At 36.4% G+C, this 20338-nt stretch overlaps 1 protein-coding gene across 5 annotated transcripts in view; it reads right to left on the bottom strand.

Annotated features, from left to right (window-relative positions):
- Positions 1 to 20338, bottom strand: part of LOC122809153 — a 1026347-nt gene that overhangs the window by 383681 nt on the left and 622328 nt on the right. For all 5 annotated transcript variants that reach the window (XM_044080437.1, XM_044080436.1, XM_044080435.1 and 2 more), the window contains one exon: positions 130 to 387. In XM_044080437.1, coding sequence (XP_043936372.1) covers positions 130 to 387 — 258 coding nt within the window. The remainder of the gene's footprint in view (positions 1 to 129; positions 388 to 20338) is intronic.

Raw genomic sequence — 20338 nt, forward strand, 5'->3', positions numbered from 1 at the left:
GAAATAGAGAACCAAAATCAGGACAACAGCATAAAGCTCATTAGCAACACATAGCCTTAATCCTCTGTGCTAAATGAGCAGACATTATAAAGTGTATTATATGCTAAAATAATTTCAAACAGTACTTACTGCTGTTGTGGTTATATACTTTCACATCTTTACGAAAGCCTTCAAATTCACATGTGTAAATGCCATTGTCTTCTGCTGATGCTTGAGTAATTGTAAAGACAACATGACTGATATTGTAATCCACACTCAGCATGTACTTGTCACTACAGATTGTGGTGTTTGCTTTGTTCCAGTGGCATAGATCTCCCTTTGTGTGATGTGATATGATGAGATAACCCTGGAAGATGTTGCATTCAAACTTCATCTTGTAAGGAAGATCTGTATTTAGAAAAACAAAGCACATTGTAGCCCACTGTGCAATTTATTTATTTTTAAAGTGGATTCACTGTAACCTACAAATCACGCAATGATCTGTAATCGGAAGGAACCAGGAGTACTCCATCACAGCGTAAACATAAATAGTAAAACTTGTACTCCTTCTATTTTTTAACAGCGTCTAATCCTCCACAGACACAAACAAATAGCTAAGATTATTTTTATTCAGTCTCAGTCCACTCTGCATGGATCTGAGTTTAGTGGGATAATTTAACAGTGGTCTGGTGTGGATGACAGATTAGTAAACAGTGAGATATATGATATGATAAGAGTTGAATACAACATTATTTGTCATGAAAACAAAACAAGCTAATTTCTTAGTTTACCCTCCTGTCTGCTTACATGACATCTGCATTGTGTGACAGAAATGCTTATGCACAGTATGAGCCACCAATGCAGTCCTCACCTGAAAATATGACCATTATAATCATATATAAATGAAACTTCTAAAAAGCGATTGTGAAACAAAACAAATATTTAGATAAATAAAAATTAAACAAGAGTTTCAAATGCAATGCAAAATATGCAAAATTCGCTAAGTCTAGTAAAAGGTATGCACTGAAAATAAGCAAAATTTATTAAATATTGAAAGCTTATAGGCAGTATATGAAATTCAGTATCAGACAAAGACAACTACTTTGTTGAACTAGTCTGATAGTTTGCGTGTGTGTGTGTGTGTGTGTGTGTGTGTGTGTGTGTGTGTGTGTGTGTGTGTGTGTGTGTGTGTGTGTGTGTGTGTGTGTGTGTGTGTGTGTGTGTGTGTGTGTGTGTGTGTGTGTGTGTGTGTGTGTGTGTGCGTGTATGTGTATTTGTGTGTGACTGTGTCTGTGTATGTATATACACACGTGTGTGATTGTCATGGGTCCAAAGTCTCTGATTAAAATACCAAACCTCATAGATTATCAGCTTAATCTCATGAGCTTGTAAAAAACAGGTCAGTTACACATATGCTCATAATGCATGTGCACAAGCATGCTATTTTATGTTTTAATTTGACAATTAAAATAGAACATTTTTTGCAGAATGCAAGCCACCCTACACCTCCTGTTCCCTCATTTACTTTCTTTTACATTGTTATAATTACTCTAAGGTTGTTCTTTCTCTGAGAAAGGTAAGTTACTTACAAGTTATGAAATACTTGTTCTAGTCTTTACCTCACAGAACCTTGGACCATGCAGAACTTGCTATAATGTGGGTACTTGTGATCTGGCAGTAATAAAATGTAACCACTAAAAGAGGAGTAAACAAAAGCACAGTGGCCCTTGTACTTTTAACGTACCTCTCAACTGTACAGATTTTTTGCAGAATGTCCAGATTTTTGCCTCACATTCTTTGGCCTGTTTCTCATAAAATTGTGTTTTTTGGCAAATTATTGGCAAATCATTGATGGTTGAAGTCAGAAAATAATGAGAGATGTGAGTTTCAGACTTCATACCCTTCACTAAACCCATGCTAATGCAAAACCTGTTATTGTAACGACTTTCCAAGTTTGTAAGAGCAATATTTGAAAAGTGTCCCTATTTTTGGCCCTTTGACCCCCCCCCCCCCATTATTTATGGCTTTGTCCAGATTTCTTACTCTAAGTGGTTGACAGTTATGACTTTTAACATTATATACAGTTTTTGGAAGGTGGTAGTTACTATGTGTTCTTTATAGATTTCCATGAAATTTATATGACTTACGGTACACCAGAACACTTATTTGCTCCTTTAATCTGAAATATCTCGATTCTTTCTATGCTGTTATGATATAGAGATGCTCATAAGTGTGCATTTACATTCTCCAGCAAGTCTTACTGTCTAAATAAATAGTTAACTCGATATGTTTGTCTTGTTTAATTGTAGATCTGCTAAAATGCAGAGTAGTGAAATGAGCATACTAAAAATAGTATACTCCTGAAATGTACAGTAATGAGGTATATCACAAAGTAATATATGGCAAAGAAATGAAAACATAATAAGTAATGTTTCTATAGGCAGCAAGTCCCACCTGTAGCCTCTTTATGAGGGCTGAATCCCAACACATCTTCTGTATTTGTATTCTGACTCTGAGGTTTTATTGCCATTGATAAATAGGAATGTATTTTAGCAGTGCAACTGAAATTAGTCCTCTCCCTAGAGGTATTATAATCTCAGATTTAGAATATAAATATTGCTTTTAATTTGAAGCCCAATACAGTATTGTAGAATTTGACATTTCATTTATAGCAACTCTGCTTCTTGCTTTCAGCAGTTTTTGATAAAAGTACTGTGGCTTTCAGACTAGCCAGCTTTCAGTATTCATTTTTCAATGTTGTGTGACTCAGTAAGACCTGCAGTTAGGAGAAGTAGCAGATCCCTCCTAATAACTTCATGTTTTCTCCTACTGATACCTGTTCCTTTCATCAGAGGATTCCTCATGTATTCCTTCTGCGTATCTTCCATTGTTTGCTTAGTTTTACATCACTGGCATGGATTCCTTTCCTCTTCTGTAGCTACCACATCTTTATCTCAAGCGTTGATGGCTGTTGGCTTTCTGCTTCTATTTTTCAGATTCATTATTTTCTATGTTTGCATTGAACTTAAGCTACTGTATCTTAGACAATACTGTCAGTGTTGACAAGTCTCTCTTAATTATGCCTTTCTGTGTATCATCCTGATTAAAAAAATAATACAGAAAAACAGATTGATGAGGACTGGCTTCAGTAATGAACACAGTGATAACTACTTTTCCTCATCGTGTTATTTAAAGAGACTCTACTTACTGGGACACTCTCAGTTCTATTTCCCAGCCTGTCTTTTATTCATGCTGTCATGTTAGGACCCACTATAGCTACCTGTATAGTAGTGTCAACACAGGAATACCGAGGACCACAGATAACACTCCAAAAATGTAGGGAAGTGGATGATGAAAATGGCACCGACAGATGTCTCCAAGCTCATATTTTTGTTACACAGCAATTAAGTGCTTTTGTCTGATTATAACTATAGACTTCATCAGAATCAAATGATTTTTTCTAAATGACATATTTCAGTTTAGATCTTTGATTTTTCTCAGAGCAAGTACTTATTTTGCTGTATAGTTATTCTTACAAATTGCATTGATTAATTGTATTTTATTTTCAAGTCAAGATGTTTATTACTGAGTTTCAGCATATTGTGGTTGATGATTTATCTGTTAATATGTAAGGGTTATCTGTGAACTTTGTAAATTATTCACTGCTGGTTTCCACCTTACAAAGGGTATCAGTTTCAAGTATAAGTATCATATAATTATACTATGTCTAGATTATTTTAAAAGCGAACAGTAATTATGTTAATGGTGTGAAAATTGGTGTGTGTGTGTGTGTAAAGTGTGTGTGTGTGCCATAATTAGCGTGTGTGTGTGTGTGTGTGTGTGTGTGTGTGTGTGTGTGTGTGTGTGTGTGTGTGTGTGTGTGTTTGTGTGTGTGTGTGTGTGCCTTTGTGTGATAGGAAAATTAAAAATTATCTTGGTCAAGTGAAAGTCACTTTGGGTAAGACAGTACTAGAAAACAGTTTACAGAGAGAAAGGTGGAGGAAACTCCAGGAATGCAGTGATTACAACTCTGCTCTGCAGTTGTTCAGGGTAAAGTTTAACTGAATGCAGCAACTATTGGTTATAAACAAGGAAGTCAACTGCATTTGTCATATAATCTTCATATAATCTTAAGATCAATGTTCTTGCATGTTATTTAGTGGTCAGTAATGAGGATCATGATCATGAGACTGTAGTCCCCAACCATCACAGATCAGTTAGTTTCAGTGGTATAAATTTAAACGCCATATCATATTAATTGGTCTGAACTATATATGTATTGTAAATGGATTTAAATAGCCTACAAAACAGTTTTGTTACCAAATGTGAGTATACTTTTAGCCACCCAGGGTAAGTATGTAGCAGTGAACACCCTAAAACAGTGAACATTGCACAGAAGTTATAGCTAGGATATAGGCAAATGAGCTCTGAAGATGCCAAATTGCTAGTGGCATAACTGGTTAAAGACTGCTAATCAAAAGCAATCCCACATGTTGTTCTATAGAAAGATGAGTTACTAACTGCCTAGAATGCAGCAGAAGTTCAGTCAAGTGGACCTATAGGCATAATAGTAATTATATTTTGGTTGGTAGACTAGTCTACCTAGTGGCAGTGAGTTATCATAAAGAAAAAAATGCACTGGCACTAGAAAGGTCTTATTATACCTTTCTGGGAAAAAGGTGTTTATATCACTGTGTGTGTGTGTGTGTGTGTGTGTGTGTGTGTGTGTGTGTGTGTGTGTGTGTGTGTGTGTGTGTGTGTGCGTGTGTGTGTGTGTGTGTGTGTGTGTGTGTGTGTGTGTGTGTGTGCGCATATACTCATGCATGTGTGCATACCTGTGTGAATAAGCATTAGCATGCTATTATCTTAGTCATGTTTAACTTATTGTGGGTAACATAGCATTGTTAGGCACTGAGCTGAGATGAATATGGTTTCGATCCTGGGATTAGGTATTGGACATAACTGAAAGCAGGAGTGCCTTAAACCTCCTCACACATTATTTGGTTGTCAGTAGTGTGGATCATAAGACCATAATCCCTGACATTATATATTAATTGGTGTCAGCATTGCAGATTTAAAGGCTGTACTGTTGCAGTCATATTACCTGTTCTCCTCTCAGTTTTCAATAAATTTTAGAATGGAGCTATGATGCATTATTGCTCTATTCTGTGAGGAAACTGGGATCAATCCACATTATCCTAACTTTTCTAACCTTCTATTCCTGTATGAGTACCGCATTTATTTATCAGTTTAGCTGCTCTGTTTTTCTATTACTTACTACCTAATCTATATGCAATGCTATTTGCTGAAGATAACATTACAGTGAAAACACTCATTAAATAAACGTAGTTAGACCTGTGATAATCAGTGTCCTTTCTTTGTTGTTTCAGTTGTTACAGAGGTACTACCAGGAAGAATGTGAGTATGTATGGCTCTGGGTCTATCTGCTAAGCCATCATGCAAGCAACTCTTTCCCGGTCCTTTTTCTCAAGAAACGACACTGCTTTAGAACCATAATAGATAACTGTACTGACAATTTACTCAGACAGTTATTATATATTTGGAAACTGGACAAAAATAATGTTTGCTAGCCTATTTACATAGATAGAACACCCTAAAGTTATGGTTGGTATTATTGATATGGTGTATCTCAGTCAGAAAGGAGGACAGAAAGGAAAAAAGTGGACAAATTTAATTTTGTTTTGGCTGAAGTATCTCTCTCACATCTGTATACCAAGTTACACTATTTTCACCATCTCCTTTGAAATCACTACAATTTTAGGGTGCTAAAAAACATAAGGAACTATGCTTGTCCTGTTCAAAACCACTGTGCAGCTTACTATATAATATAGAACTCACTATCTGAGGAGCAGATGATTACTAGAGTGACCCCACAGACAGCCACTGCTATAAAGGGGAGAATTAGAAGTAGGTTGCCAAGTCTTTCTCCCACATTACAGACACATGTAGTAACACCTATGAACAATTTAGTGTTCTCAGTACACCTAATACTTGTTTTCTGAATGTGGGAGCAGAAAGGTGCACATGGAGAAAAACCATATGAGCACAGGGACAGCATGTAGATAATGCACAAATAGCACCCCAGCCAAGAACAAAACCAGAGAACCTCTTACTGTGAGGCAGCAATGCTACCTGCTGTGCCACTGTGTTGCCCTGCCTAACTTTCATTCATAATGGCTACTCTGAGTATTCTGTCTCCAGCCAGCTCAGTCCACCTCAGTTCCAAGCTGCTGGAAACAAGTTTCTGAATCCTTCCTATAGCTCTTAGACATGTATATCAGGACCCTCCCATGTAGCCACATTGTCCTCCTCCCTCCATATACAAACACATAAAGACCAGTGGTCTGCACTCTGGTATTTAGTTCTTCTAGCTATACCCATCACAGATGCAAAGTGTGTTTCATTTTGTAGCTAACAGCATAACAAGAGGAGATCACTTCACACACAGCTGCTTTCTTTGCTAACCAGTTACACTTTTGTACCTAGTCATCCTTACTTTCCTAGCTGTAACCTGCCTAATGCTGTAAGTTATGTGTAAAGCTGTTAACTTATGCACACATACCTTTTTTATATATATATATTTTATTCTTCTGTCTGCATTTACTTATTTATTTATAATTATCTATTTAACATTTTACATAGTAAGTAAATATTCATATTTCACTCTGACATTGTACTCATTCCTCAGTAAGATTTATGATAAACACAGGTGCTTTGACTTTTTCAGTCAAATCAGAAATGTACAAACTTAAGTCAGAATTCTCCTTGGGCATAAAAGCTAGCGAAGTTGCAATAGGCCAGCTGGACAACTCTGTAAAGGAGTGCATGGCATGTTAAAACATAAAATATTATGACTGGCTTGATGTTTGCTGTGTGTTGAAGAAATGATTTTCAAGAAATTCACTCAAGACTGAAGCTCAAATGTACATTTCTTAAAGTAAGTGCCTCAAACATATAATAAAATAAAGTTATGACTGATATAATTCATGGAACTTCCAGTTAAGTTGTAGGCACCAGTTAGCTTATTTCTCTTTGTGTTTTGAAACGTGCGACACCACACCAGATCAAGTTTAATGATAGCCTCAGGAGGGAGAGATACCACATTTGAAAGAAGCATTATTTATAGTTATGGATTTACTAAAAGCATGCTTCTTTCATAGTGTAACTGAAAGTTTACCTGCAACTTGCTGATTTCTTTATGCAAACAGTTTTGCAGGAGTGAGTTGGTTAAGAAGTTTTTCCTTCCTGTCTGTAGAGGAAGATCAAATGATTTGCAGCTCCATCAAGTGACATGCTCTGTTTATATGTGAAATGCATATAAACCTTGTTTCTTCCTCAAAATATTGTCATGTGCCTTGCAAACTTCATACTATTGGAAAAGAAACAGTAAAAGAAAGGTTTTCTGTGTTGTCTGCCTTTCAGTGGATACACAATTGCACCTCAGTCTTATTTCTTGTGAGGCATTTATGAGAACCTCAGTATAAAAGATGTGTTATATGAAGGTTCTTACATCAGAACTTTTCAATAATAAATAATTATGGTCTCTGATCATAAACATATTACAAAACACAGAGTGCAGTAATTATGCTCTGAAGCCAGGAGAGATAGACAACCCTGTTAAGAACTTTTCTGACACAAAAAAAAACTTGCTTAAAGAGGTTTTAAGCACTTCTCAGCACTGCTAAGCACTAGTCTTGTGCTGAATCATAACCTCAGACAGCGCCACTTATATTTGACAGCAAAGTGCATTGACTGCAACTTTAAGTGGATACAAATAACATTAATATAGAAAAATACTGATTCATAGTTTCCCCATGGATGTGGTGTTAGGTTTATTTCTCAGCTTGTCATTGCAGTCTTGGACAATTAGTTAAAAATAACTTTTCTGTTTTTTTTTAATTGTCTTTGAGATAAAGTATTAAATTAAATCCAAACAGTTACTCCAAAATATTGCACCAACTATAAAAGCCCAATTGAGACCTGTAAGTGGTACATTTTTTTCCACATTTGTTAACTGGTTATGTGGGCTGGTCATATGACCATTGTCAGCCATGACCCAGGCCACGTATAGTAGATAATTAACCATTTCATGGTCACATGCAACAGCTCAGTGAGCTCAGACTGAACCATACTGGTCTTGCATGAGCCAATGATACCTCACAAAAGCAGTGAATCGTGATGGGACTACAGCAATAAAGACAGAAGGTGATGGATTTTGTAAGCCACGTAGAAAGTGTATTGCTTTAACTTCTTAATGCAGAAAGACTAATGTCTCCGTTGCTCATCTGATAAAAGTTGTTTACCAATTCTTCTGCCAAGCATAGGTATTTCATAAGCATCTGCTTCCTTCGCGTAAGTGTTCCTATGGCAGGATGGTCATGATGTTGTCAGACAAGCCACTAAATGTTAACTCTGCATTCTCTCAGGCACAGTAGAGTCCTACGTCTGTCCATTATCTTTATCCACGGATGACTGGCCTCTCACTTAAGGCAGTAACTACAGTATCATGCTTATGACTGACAGCTTTTGTTTGATTCTGACAAAGAATACTGTTTTGCAAGAAGTGCTGTAGTATTTTTCTTTCAAAGCTGAAGCTACAACAGTTGAAACACTAGATGTATGTCACTGCACTGAATGACAGACTGAATTTTAAGTGGTGTCTTTTTGTGATTAACCAAAATTAATAATGTGTTTTTTTTTTGGAATATGTTGCTTTTCATATCTGAGACATTCAGATATATCAAACAATCAATATATAATAATTTTCCCTTTAAGAATCACATTTCAATGAGTGTGGGCATGAAAACATTTTTCTAAAGCATGTTCTGGATTACTCGCCACAGGCAAATGCAGACACATAGCAATTTAAGTCTGTAAAGCAACAGAAATGCTAGAGGTAACATTTTCTGACTACATAAAGATTAAGGGTCATTAAGCACAAAATATTTTTATGGATTAAATGTAATATAGTCACTTTCTTTGTCATAATGTATGGGTGCAACTATGCTTACATTATGAAATTATTTGAATGAAAATCCAATGTACCAATGCTGGGTGTTGTTTTTGTGAGAAACAAATGCTCATTACTCTGGTTCCCTTCTGCCGTATCCACATCGGGTATATTGATGGCATAAAAGGCTGTAATCTGTAAGTGTGCTTTGGCTTCTACTATGCACTGCCCCACACTCTAATGTGATGAATTCAAATTTCTTATTATTTGCACTTCTTTAGTAACTGTCGACTGTTCTTTTTGTTTAGTTTGTTTCAGTTTCAGAAAATCCTGCTTCTGTTCTTATTATATTATATCTTCCAGTTTCTATATTTCATATCCATTTAACATGCTTTCTTAAGTTTCCTATCATAAGCACTTACTAACCTCTCCCATATGATGGCTCCTTGCCTACTTCTTACTTTCTAACCATTTGCATACTCTTCCTTTCCTTCCTCAGTTATTTGGATTATTTAATCATGTTTGTAAAATGTTCAAAACTAAAAGGAGGAAACAAGGGCAGAGAAAGATCTGCAGGAAGCTAATGCTGATAAAAGAGATGATTGTTTGGTCAAAGACATGCAATTTTTAATTTACTTCAGAACTTTTCATTGCTGCAGTTAGGATCATAAGATATACAATTTCAGCAGAGGCCATTTGCACCTTGCCAATGACCAAACTCAAGCTCTACCATCCTTTCCAAGGAGGGCAATGCCTGTATCACAATAAATTTAAGAGTACCCATCCAGTTCTCCAAGCTACATTTGAAGGATGACAGGGAACTGTATTTCTTGACCTGTTGGTAGCAGAACAGAGGGAGGTGCTGGATGATAAATCCATCTCTCCATCTAGTTTTATTTATTTCCTGATGTAGGCTGGGATTTCTTGCACTAGTATTGGCTGCACTATTTTATTTATCAGGAATAAAGGATAGCAGTATCCCTAAGTGCATGGTAAGCAAGTCTTATATCCCACTTCAGGAGCCTACATGATGCTAAATACATGGACAAAAATCTAGTCTCTCCTAATAGTTAATATTTTTGAGGCCCTAGATCATTTTTTAGGAACCTTTGTAGTTTTTCAAGTTTTTCAGTGTGTCAAGTAAGATACATGTCAAGGAATGCATTATATTCTATAATGAGCATGACCAGGGAAAAGTATAAGCAATGACTTCCTTGGTTTTAGAAGAAATGACTTTGGCAAATATTTGTAAGACACAGAAGGATTTCCTTACTACAGTTGTCGCATTGTGATCAAAGGAAAGGGAGCTGTCAACTCGGGTCTCAAATCTTGGACTTGCTTGATAGTTGGGTGTTGTCAGTGTAGTAGATTGAAGCAAGTCACTGTTTTACAAAAGAGATGATACTGAAGTTCTTGGTTTTTAGTTTAAGCCCTTTTTTATAACATGAGGTACTGTCTTATGTGAATTTGTTTTGAAGGGTATACGTATTTTGAGTTGATTTGGCAACTATACTCAGTTTGCAATCATCAGCAAGTTTTGTTAACCAGAGATCAGTTTATCAGTTTTGAGGGCAGGGAAAAAAGGTCAAACAGGAGAGGACTGAACACAGATTCCAGGGAGATACCATTAGTCACCTTCCTTCTGACTGAGGAGGCATCACCAACTATGACAGTGTGTTTGTCCTTGAAATAATTTGCTATTGAACTTACCATATAAAGTTCATAGGTTCATAGTTTATACCCATTAGATTGAAGGATATTATGCCCATTATTTTGCTGTGCTGTCTCAAGCAGTGACACACTGACTAATCCTGCGGTCTCCCATCCATTGGTCAAGATTTCTCTTGAATAAGCCCAGCGGTGTGCTCTGCCTCATGTACGGGATTTTTGTTCCACAGCATAGGCCTCTGGGAATCTGTTGTGGGTCTGATGGATTTAGATTTTTGAGGTGAAGCATGTGTTTAGTTCGGGGGTTGGATGGCCAATGGGGCATTGTACTCAATCATCGGTCTGATGAGTGATGAGTACAGGGGGATGATGACTACTTGACCTAGATGTTGAAACCTTCATGATCAGAGCAATGTATTTTTCTGCACACTGACTTTGTGGGTCTATGTGTTGTTGTGTCTTGGTCTGTGGTGGTAGTTGTTTTTGTGTGTCTTGTGAGGGTATGCTGGTGGTGCTATTTGTTTTTGAGACTTGGGTCAAGTATGTGTGTATGTGTTGTGTGTCCTGAGGTTATGCTAGCTATTGCTTGAGAGAGAGGGTGTGTGGTGTGTGTGAGACCTCCCTCCATGTCTGTGTTGGGTGTCTATGTGTGAGAGAAGGAGTGTATTGGTTTGGGCATAATTTGCATAACATTGCCTCATTTGTGTTGTGGTCGATGAGGAGGGCAGGAAAGTAAGGGAGGGGCAATTGTAACATTGCTGAATGAAAGCTGGGCAGGAGAACGATCAATGTTTAAAGTGTATTGGTTATGTTCTGAAACTGCTCTAACAAATCCTTGAAGTTGACTATAATCTTCTTACCATACACAATGCCAAAGTATACATTTTTATGTAAAAATGTGTTCTTTTTTGATAAGGACAGCCCTCCCTTAATTTCTTCTCAGAGCTGAAAATGTCTGCCATGACATCATGAAAGATGTAACCCATTATGCCTTACTGTCTGAATTAAGGTATAGGCTACTGTATACCCCTCCTATTTATTTTAATTCCTGGAAAGATAAGTTCTCAACTAGTTCTTGCAGGTGGAACACCTCACATTGAAAATGATCAAATAATGATATAGAAGTAAAACCACAATGTGTGTAAGAAGCTCCTCCAATAAAGAGGTACATTGTTTTCTTTACCTATAATGCTTTTTAGTTGTATGTAAAGAATAGCCCAGTACCTGCAATGACATCCTTTTTAGTGTATGGCTATAGAGAAAACCTAGGTAAACAGTGAAACCAAAAACAAAAAATCAAACAGCACACTGTAATCTTCATTTTTTTGCAAAATCACTTCCAAGTTTAAAATGGAGTATGACAGGAAATTAAATTAATTGTAAAACAAAAATGCTTCCAAAAGTGACAAATATTCTTTAATGCCATAAACTTATTTACAATTCCATTATGTGGTATTATGTCAAATGCCTTTGCCAAATCAAGATAGGCAACATGAGCACTGTATCCACTACTGCCTGCATGACCTTTTCAAAAAGGTTTATAAGATTTATCAGGCACTATACTTTACAAAGTCAAATTGCAGTGGGTTGAGCCTAATCACATTTTGATGCTGTGATTTATGATAGTCACTAATGATACATTCCATGGCTTTATAGATAAGAGTCATAAGGCTGATGAGTCTGTAGTTTCCAGGGCCTCTGGTGGGTCCACCCTTACTCAGACGCATCATGACTGTACTGTGCTAGGATTCAGGGACATAGTCTGTAGATACGCTTGGATTAAAGAGTTTAAATACGGAATCTGGAAGTACATGTTTTAATGCTGTTTATTAGGCAGCTCAAGTCACCATGCAAGGTCAGAACCCCTCGTCATGAAGTTAATATAAGAAACTGAAGGCAACCATAAAGACAAGCAAATCATCCCATGAATTCAGGCTAGCAACTAATGCAAAGGATAACTACAAGTCTTTCTTCAGTTACATTACAAAATTAAGAAATACATCACAACACTATCAAACTTTTCCATAATGGTACATCCCACTCAAACCCAAAAGATATTGCTAACATACTAGCAAAGAAATTAATGGCCAAATTCTTCATTGAAGCTATCATCCCAGTTACCCCCAGCTCACTCTGCAGTTTTGATGAAAAGGTACTTTTTTCTGTTGTGTAATGCTGTTGGTAATCACTGCTTTTCCAGTTTGATTTTCCTGCTGCTTTCAGCAGAGCTACAAAGTCCCCTACCTGCTACAGACACTGTGTAAGTGTAAAAATAAAAACATACTGTGTATACTATGGTATGATATGAAATTATGTAAACTTGTCACGCATAGCCTTTACACTAACAGTATGACAGACAACATTGGTTTTCTCTTAAAAATGTAAACTTAGCTTTACAAAAACAGTAATGCCTATAGGAAAATATTTAAATACCTGCACTTCACTGTATTCTTGGTCACACAACAGCTACTGTATAATGTGTTTTTACTGATATATAAAGACGCCTGAAGCTGAAATGCTTACTACTTCTACAGAAGGGTCAGGAATGCAGCAGTGTTGCTGCTATCATATTCATTGAGTGAGAGACTATTATTTAAGGTGGATACTGGTGCAGAATGTTGCATCTTAAATGAGTATTTTCAGAGATATGGCTTGAAAAGCACATAAAGATACACTGTTGACTTATTCTAGTCACAAATTCACATCATTAGATGATAAGAAGCCATGTGTTGTTTATAAAAATATAATGTACAATCTTAAATTTCAAATTGTGTCAACAACCAAATATTTTGTGCATAATGCTTTGCGAACAGTTGGGTGTGATTAAAAGTATACACAATTTACAGCATTTGTTATAATGTACTAGACTGCAATATGCAGTAAATCAAAACAACTGCTAAAGATACATTCATGCAAGAAGTGATCTGAAGACTTGCATAAGGTTGCCACCTTTAAATGAAGCAAAAATCAGGCAAAAGCAGCACCTCATACCCTGCCCCTTGCTAGATTATTTCACATCCTTTCCCTTCCTAATGCACCAGTCTCCATGCCCATTTCATGACATAAATGGGTACATCACTTTGTCGTTATGGGAGGTAGGATGGCTTTTTTATTGGGGGGGGGGGGTTGAGGTTTGTTTTGGATAATCTTTCATAGGCTGAGACAAAAACTGAAAGTGAGCAAAGACAAATGCCATTCATGCGTTACAATTATCAGATGCATGTGACATGTTTTGAGAAGTTAAGTTGTGTCACCTAAACCTGAAAAAGAGAGAGTAGATGTTTATAGAAAGTGATTGTGATACAATAGTTTTGAAGTTTTTAATGTGGTGCAATAAATATCCAATATCTCAGAGGTGTCACTAAGGAAGTTACTTGAAAAAGGCACATTATTGCACTAGTAACTAGCACAGGAAAATGTTTCTAATTTTAAAGAAGCCTTTAACTGAATCTCCTACTATATGTTAGCGTAATGTGATGTGTCAATCAGGCATTACAGCTATAGCAACATGCAACAAGGCCAGCTAACTGCTTATGATTAGAGAGAATTGACTGATTCTCAGCTGTTGCTTATGAATTAAACATGTTGAAATGACATCAAAAGATGAGATCCTCAAGTCTGAAGGTGTGTAGCATACTACTGGGGAAGAACAGAGGACTAGTGCAAGTAATGCTACAGATTATGGCATGGATGGAATAAAGCCAGATGAACATGTGTTAAGGTGCTCTTGAAATAAAAGGAAAGTTTGATGCTGCAAATAAATTTATTTCTTTTATTTATTTATTTTACATTTGTTGACCGGGCTAGTCTAACTGGATACATGTCCATTTTCAGTAGAGGCCCAGGAAGATAAGCTCCAAACTATGCTAATATAACAATATTACAAAGAATGAATGAAAAGACAAAAAACACCAATTAAAACATTAGTATACATTATTTCTGTAAGTTAACATTGTAGAAGCTTCATGAAAAGAATCATGGGTACACAGTTTAGTAATACAGTAGTTCTAGAAGCAAATGTCAAGGTTAAGGGGTTGACCTTTGTCATGTAGAAGAGTAGGAATAGTAAAATAGATTAAAATTAATTATTAAGTTTGTTAGACTTATACACTCAAGTAAAACAGAATACATTCAAAGCTGAAATACAGGTGCCTGGAGCAGGGGTAATTTTCCAATTATATGTACTACAGGGTAGTTTGCAGACACTAGAAGACTTGAGAAATTAAAGCCAAAGAGAGGCTTAATCAGGTTAGGTTGTTGAAGGAGGGTAAAAACAGTAATGCTATATAGTTAGTTTAAATCTGGGTTAGTGCATGGGCATAGCCGTTGTGCTTTAAGGAGTAATTTTATTTGATTCTTGAAGAGTGGTAATGATGAAAGTAATTGTAGATTGCTGGGAAGCCTGTTCCAGATTTTCCCTACTGAATTAGAGAAGAGGGAGTCACCTGCTTTATTATAGTATTTCTGGATGGTTACTTGCAATTTATTTGCTGAGCGAAGGGTAGCAAGATTACTACAGGGAGAGATTAGGCTACTGAGAATAGGAGTGTTGGTGGGCTGATAAAGTCTTTTATGGGTGATAATAAGTTGTTGAAGAAGTAGCTGATTTTGCAGTTCTAGCCAACCAAGCTGTTTGAGATTTAGACAATGGTGGGTTTTAAACGGTGAGCCAGTGGCAAATCTGGTAATGTTGTTATAGGAGGTTGCCAGTTTATTAAGGTTACTTTTGGAAAGATTGGTATAAATTAATGAGGCATAGAGGAGGGTAGAGATAAGGTGGGTATGGGCAATGGTGGTTCTGGCTTCAGGGGTAAGAAAGGATTTTATTCTGTAGAGAGAGCCAGGATTTCTGTTAACAGTTTTGATAGTCATGTTAATATGTGAGTCAAATTTAAGATGTTGATCAATTGTTATGCCTAATAGTTTGGTAGTTAGGTCTGGTGCAATGATAGTACCATTATTTGCCTTGACAGTGAGATGAATAGGAGAGTACTTTAGTATTGGGGTAAAAAGCAGTAGCTTCGTTTTTTTGGCATTTAGTGGCAGGCATCATTGTAGGAACAATTTCTCCACTGAGCTAAATACAGTTTGAGTAATGGTTTGAAGTTCAGCAGCTGAGGAAGCAGTACACACTAGTATAGAATCGTCTGCATATTGAGTGCAGGTGGCTTGAGGAATATTTAAATGCAGATAGTTAATGAATATCGAGAAGAGGAGAGGTCCCAGGATAGAGCCTTGTGGGACCCCTAGAGTAATAGGAAGATGAGTGGAAAGGTTATTGTCCCAGAGGACAGCTTGCTGTCTATGTTCTAAATAGGACTTGAACCATTGTAGTGCTTGTGAGCTGAATAAGAGTGTTTTTAGTATATTTAGAAGTATTTGATGGTTCACCATATCAAAGGCTTTAGAAAGGTCAATAAAGAGTACAGCAGAGAGCTTATTATTGTTACAATGTTTGATGAATGCAATTGGAGAATGATAAGAGCGCAGTAGTAGTACTATGGAAAGGCCTAAAGCCATGCTGACAGTCTGATAGAAGGTTATTTTGGAGAAGGTGATCAAGTAGTTGTCAGTGGATACATTTTTCCATTACTTTGGCTAGAGGAGAGAGTAGGGAAATGGGGCAAAAGTTTGAAAGTTCGGTTGAGTTACCACCTTTGTGAAGTGGGATTATGTGAGAGATTTTCCAGAGAGATGGGATAGAGCCTTCGGTAATGGTTCTATTAATAAGTATGGAAATAGGGCAGGACAGTACTTTTGCTGCAATTTGCAGATATTCTGCTGGCCTGAGATCAGCTGAGGGGGGTACATGGTTTAAGTTTGGTAAGTAGGGTAACGATGAGAGATGTAGGAACTGGTTTTAAATGAAAGGAAGGGGGTATGCTAGTCAGGGTGGATGGGAGGGTAGAGCTAGCAGGAGGTAAGGACTTAGCAAGAGACTGTACAGTTTCTGTAAAGAAGGTATTTGGGGCTTTAGCAATCTCACTGGGAGAGTTTAAGGAGAGACCTGCAGAGGTTGGAGTCTTGGTGTGGCCTGGGTGTAAAAGTTTATTTGTAGCTGACCAGAAAGCTTGCGGTTTTTGTTGATGTTTGTGCTGGAGTTTAAAGGAGTAGTTCTTTTTGTCAAGGAGTATTGATCTTTTAGTGGAAATGTCAACATTGTGAACTAAAAGAGATTAGAGTGGCTTGTTTTTGCATTAAATAATCAACAGATTTTCTACTGTGGCAAGAATGTTACAGAAGAAATGTGGTAGCACTCATATTTAATAAAAATGTGTCAAAATGAGTGTTCCCTTGCAGCCCAGAAATTATGGAATGATCTCAATCTGCCTAAAAGTAAAGTATTCAACATTACAGCAGTATGAGCTTATGCTCCAACAAAAGATGTTGAAGAGGAAAAGGTGACTAGTTTCAAGAGAATTTTGAATCAACGTTTGGAAATAACACATACAAAAAAAGATTTTATATTTCTCATGGTTGATTATAATCCCAAAGTTGGTCGTCAGTGTACAAGTGGAATAATGGAATGATTTGGCCTTGAAGTGTGAAATGAAAATAGTCATGGACTAAATGAATTCTGCCAGGATAGTTCACTGGTCATTGCAAAAACCCTCGAAAACCTAAGAAACTACTTTACGCATGGCTATAACCAAATGGTCAATTCCAAGTTCAGATTTATTATAACCTTGCAGTCAGCAATGAAAGACTTCTATGCAGTCAGCAAAAAACAAGATCTGGAGCAGACTGAGGCTTAGCTATTGAGTTTCTTATTCCAAACCTGATAATTAAATTAAAGAATGAAAGAAAAGCATCTAGGTCAGTGAGATACAAGCTCAACAATATTGCAAGTGAATGTATAGTAGAGGTAAAAAATTACTTAAGGGTTTAGACCTGCTGGGTAGAGAAAAAATTTTAACAAGGTAATACGGCTGCCTGCAGAGGCTTTACTAGTGGCAAAGCAAAGAAGCAGAGCAAAAGTTAAAGAAACAAGAATATATGTCACACTGATAATAGAGTTTCAAAGCATAGTAAGGACAGATAAGAAGGCAAATTGACATGAAAAGTGCAAAGAACTAGAAGAAGGCAATCAAATTAGAAAGGCAAGAAGACTGATTATATTAAAAACTTTCAAGCAGAAAATGAGCATGTCTAAAGGCAAGCATGGGAGGAATCTAAAAAAAGCACAATATATCAAGAAGCAATGGCAGGATTATACACAAGAACTGTATTAGAATGACCTTTTCATCACTGATATGTATATTCTGTGATCTAGAGATAGACATCATGGAGAGTGCAGTGGAGTTAAATAGGAAAAGACCACAATAAGTGATGGCATCCCAGATGAATTGCTTAAAACCCTGCACAATTATGATGTTAAAGTACAGCTTGTCATTTGCCTGCAAATATGGAAAATATAACAGTAATCATTAGATTTGAAAAGGTCACAGTCAAATTATCCAACAATTGCACTTGTTTCACGTGCCAACAAGGTAATGCTCAGGATCCTGGCAACTACAATCTAGTAATATACAACCAAATTAATGCTACATGTCCAAGCTGGTTTTAGAAGAGGCAGAAGCACCAATAATAAAGCTGTCAATATCCACTGGATAACAGAGAATGCAAGGGAATTCCAGAAAAATATTTACTTCTACTTGGTTGACTGCTTTTAAGCCTTTGACTGAGTGAAGCATAACAAAGTGTGGAAAGTACTTACAGAAATAGTGATACTGAGTCACCTTATTTGCTTCCTGGGGAATTTATATGTCGAACAAGAAGCAGCAATTAGACCTGAGTATGGAACGACTGGTGCAAAAGTGGAAAAGAAGTATGAGATGGCTGTGTATTGTCACCCCACTTATTCAATTTATGTACTGAATATATCATCCAAAATGCTGAGTTAGATAAATCAGATTCTGGAATCAAAATTGGTGGGATAAATATTAACAACATCAGATTTGCAAATTATAGCAATCTGATGGTGGAAAGTAAGGAAGGGTTGAAGACCCTGTTAAAAATGTGAAATTAGAAATGTCAGAAACTGGCTTGTTGCTCAGTGTCAAAAATAGTAAACCTATGTAAATTAGTCTTACCATTTCTTGCAAATTGATGGTAAAGAAATGAGGTTGGTGGCAGATTTTATTTTCTGGGCTCAAAGATCTCTACAGATGGTGACTAGAGCGATAAAATAAAATGTTTGTTTTTGGAAGGAAAGCTATGGGAAACAATTTTAAAGAATAAAAACATTGCATTGTCAACTGTTTTACATAATCAAAGCTATGACTTTCTTGCTAACAATAAATGGCTGTTGAAGTTGGACTGTATATAGAAAACATTTTAGAATACTTAAGGAAATAAAAGTAGTCTGCTCACTGGAAGGCATATTAGTAAAATACAATGACAGAATTCACTAGTAAATACACTGTTGCTGGATAAGATCAAAGACAAAAGATGAATGGTGTTTTAAAGAGATACCATGACTGAAGTAATAGATACGAGTTTGCAAGAACTTAAAGAAATACTTCTTGACAAACAGGTCCAGCGTGTTGAAGTCTTTGAGGTCACAAAGTGTTGGATTCAGGAAATGACAAAATAATAACAACTTCAGGGAAAAGTATCCCATAAAGAATAACACATATGTCTGACATTTAAGGTGGGGATTTTTTTTTTGTGATCCCCAATTTCAACAGAATTTAAAAAAGAAATTGTACCCTTCCTCAAAAGTCATGTTATTCTTTGCGAAATAACTGTTACATAACTGTCTGTTCCACTTACATCATGAATTATGGACAATGATTTATGAAGATATGAATCTTTCATTCATCTGCAAAGAAAGATGCCGACTACATTCAGCAATTCCACAGGCACATCCTGTGTATGAAAATTTGTGGTAAGGCAAACATGTCAGAATATGGATCTTTGATAGATGTTGGAGAGAACTGTACTGTAACTTCTACTCATTATGAAAGATCCCCCCGCCCCAAAAATCTTTCGACCTCAGTATTAAATTGTCTGTGTAATGTATATCTTATCATTGACATCCACTAAATGAGATTCTGAGTGATTTATTCACATAGACATATGTTTCTGTGAAGTTAATTAATCATGCTGCAGTAATAACTGCCATGAACTATACATCATATTTATATATTCAGCTACTGAGAGTGACCTCAGGCCAGACTCATTTTCTGTGAACCTGAGGTGGAGTGAAAACTGAGTGGTTATCTCAGTGATAATAGTCAAGCATGTTTGTATTAGAACAGCATTCTTAAATCAAAACTTCCAGGAATTCACACATATAATCATCATCTATCCCGTGGTATGATAGAAAAGCTGCAGGCAAGATGACTTCTTATTTTACAGAACTGAAATTAATAGACACTTGGAAGACAAGTCACCACAGAGAAGACGATTATATCCAGGTCATCAAAGTTAATATCAATAGCTGCAATTTATTTCATAAATAGAAAAATGTATATGAATTAAATAGGTACATAATTTGTATATGTATGATGTTAAATAAGTTAAAGGGACAATTCAGGTAGAGCTACAGCTAATCAAAGTAAAGCCCATTTTATCTACGTCATTCATACTCCCACCCACAGTGTAAGTTTTCTTTTAAACATCCTGTATCCCTTCAATTCCATTCTTGTTTTGGCTCCCAGTGTCAACTATCTTTTGGTTTTGCATTCCTGTCATATTTGAATTGGACTTACACTT

Source organism: Protopterus annectens, chromosome 8.part0, assembly GCF_019279795.1.
Source record: "Protopterus annectens isolate FY-2018-M chromosome 8.part0, PAN1.0, whole genome shotgun sequence".
NCBI lineage: Eukaryota > Metazoa > Chordata > Ceratodontiformes > Protopteridae > Protopterus > Protopterus annectens.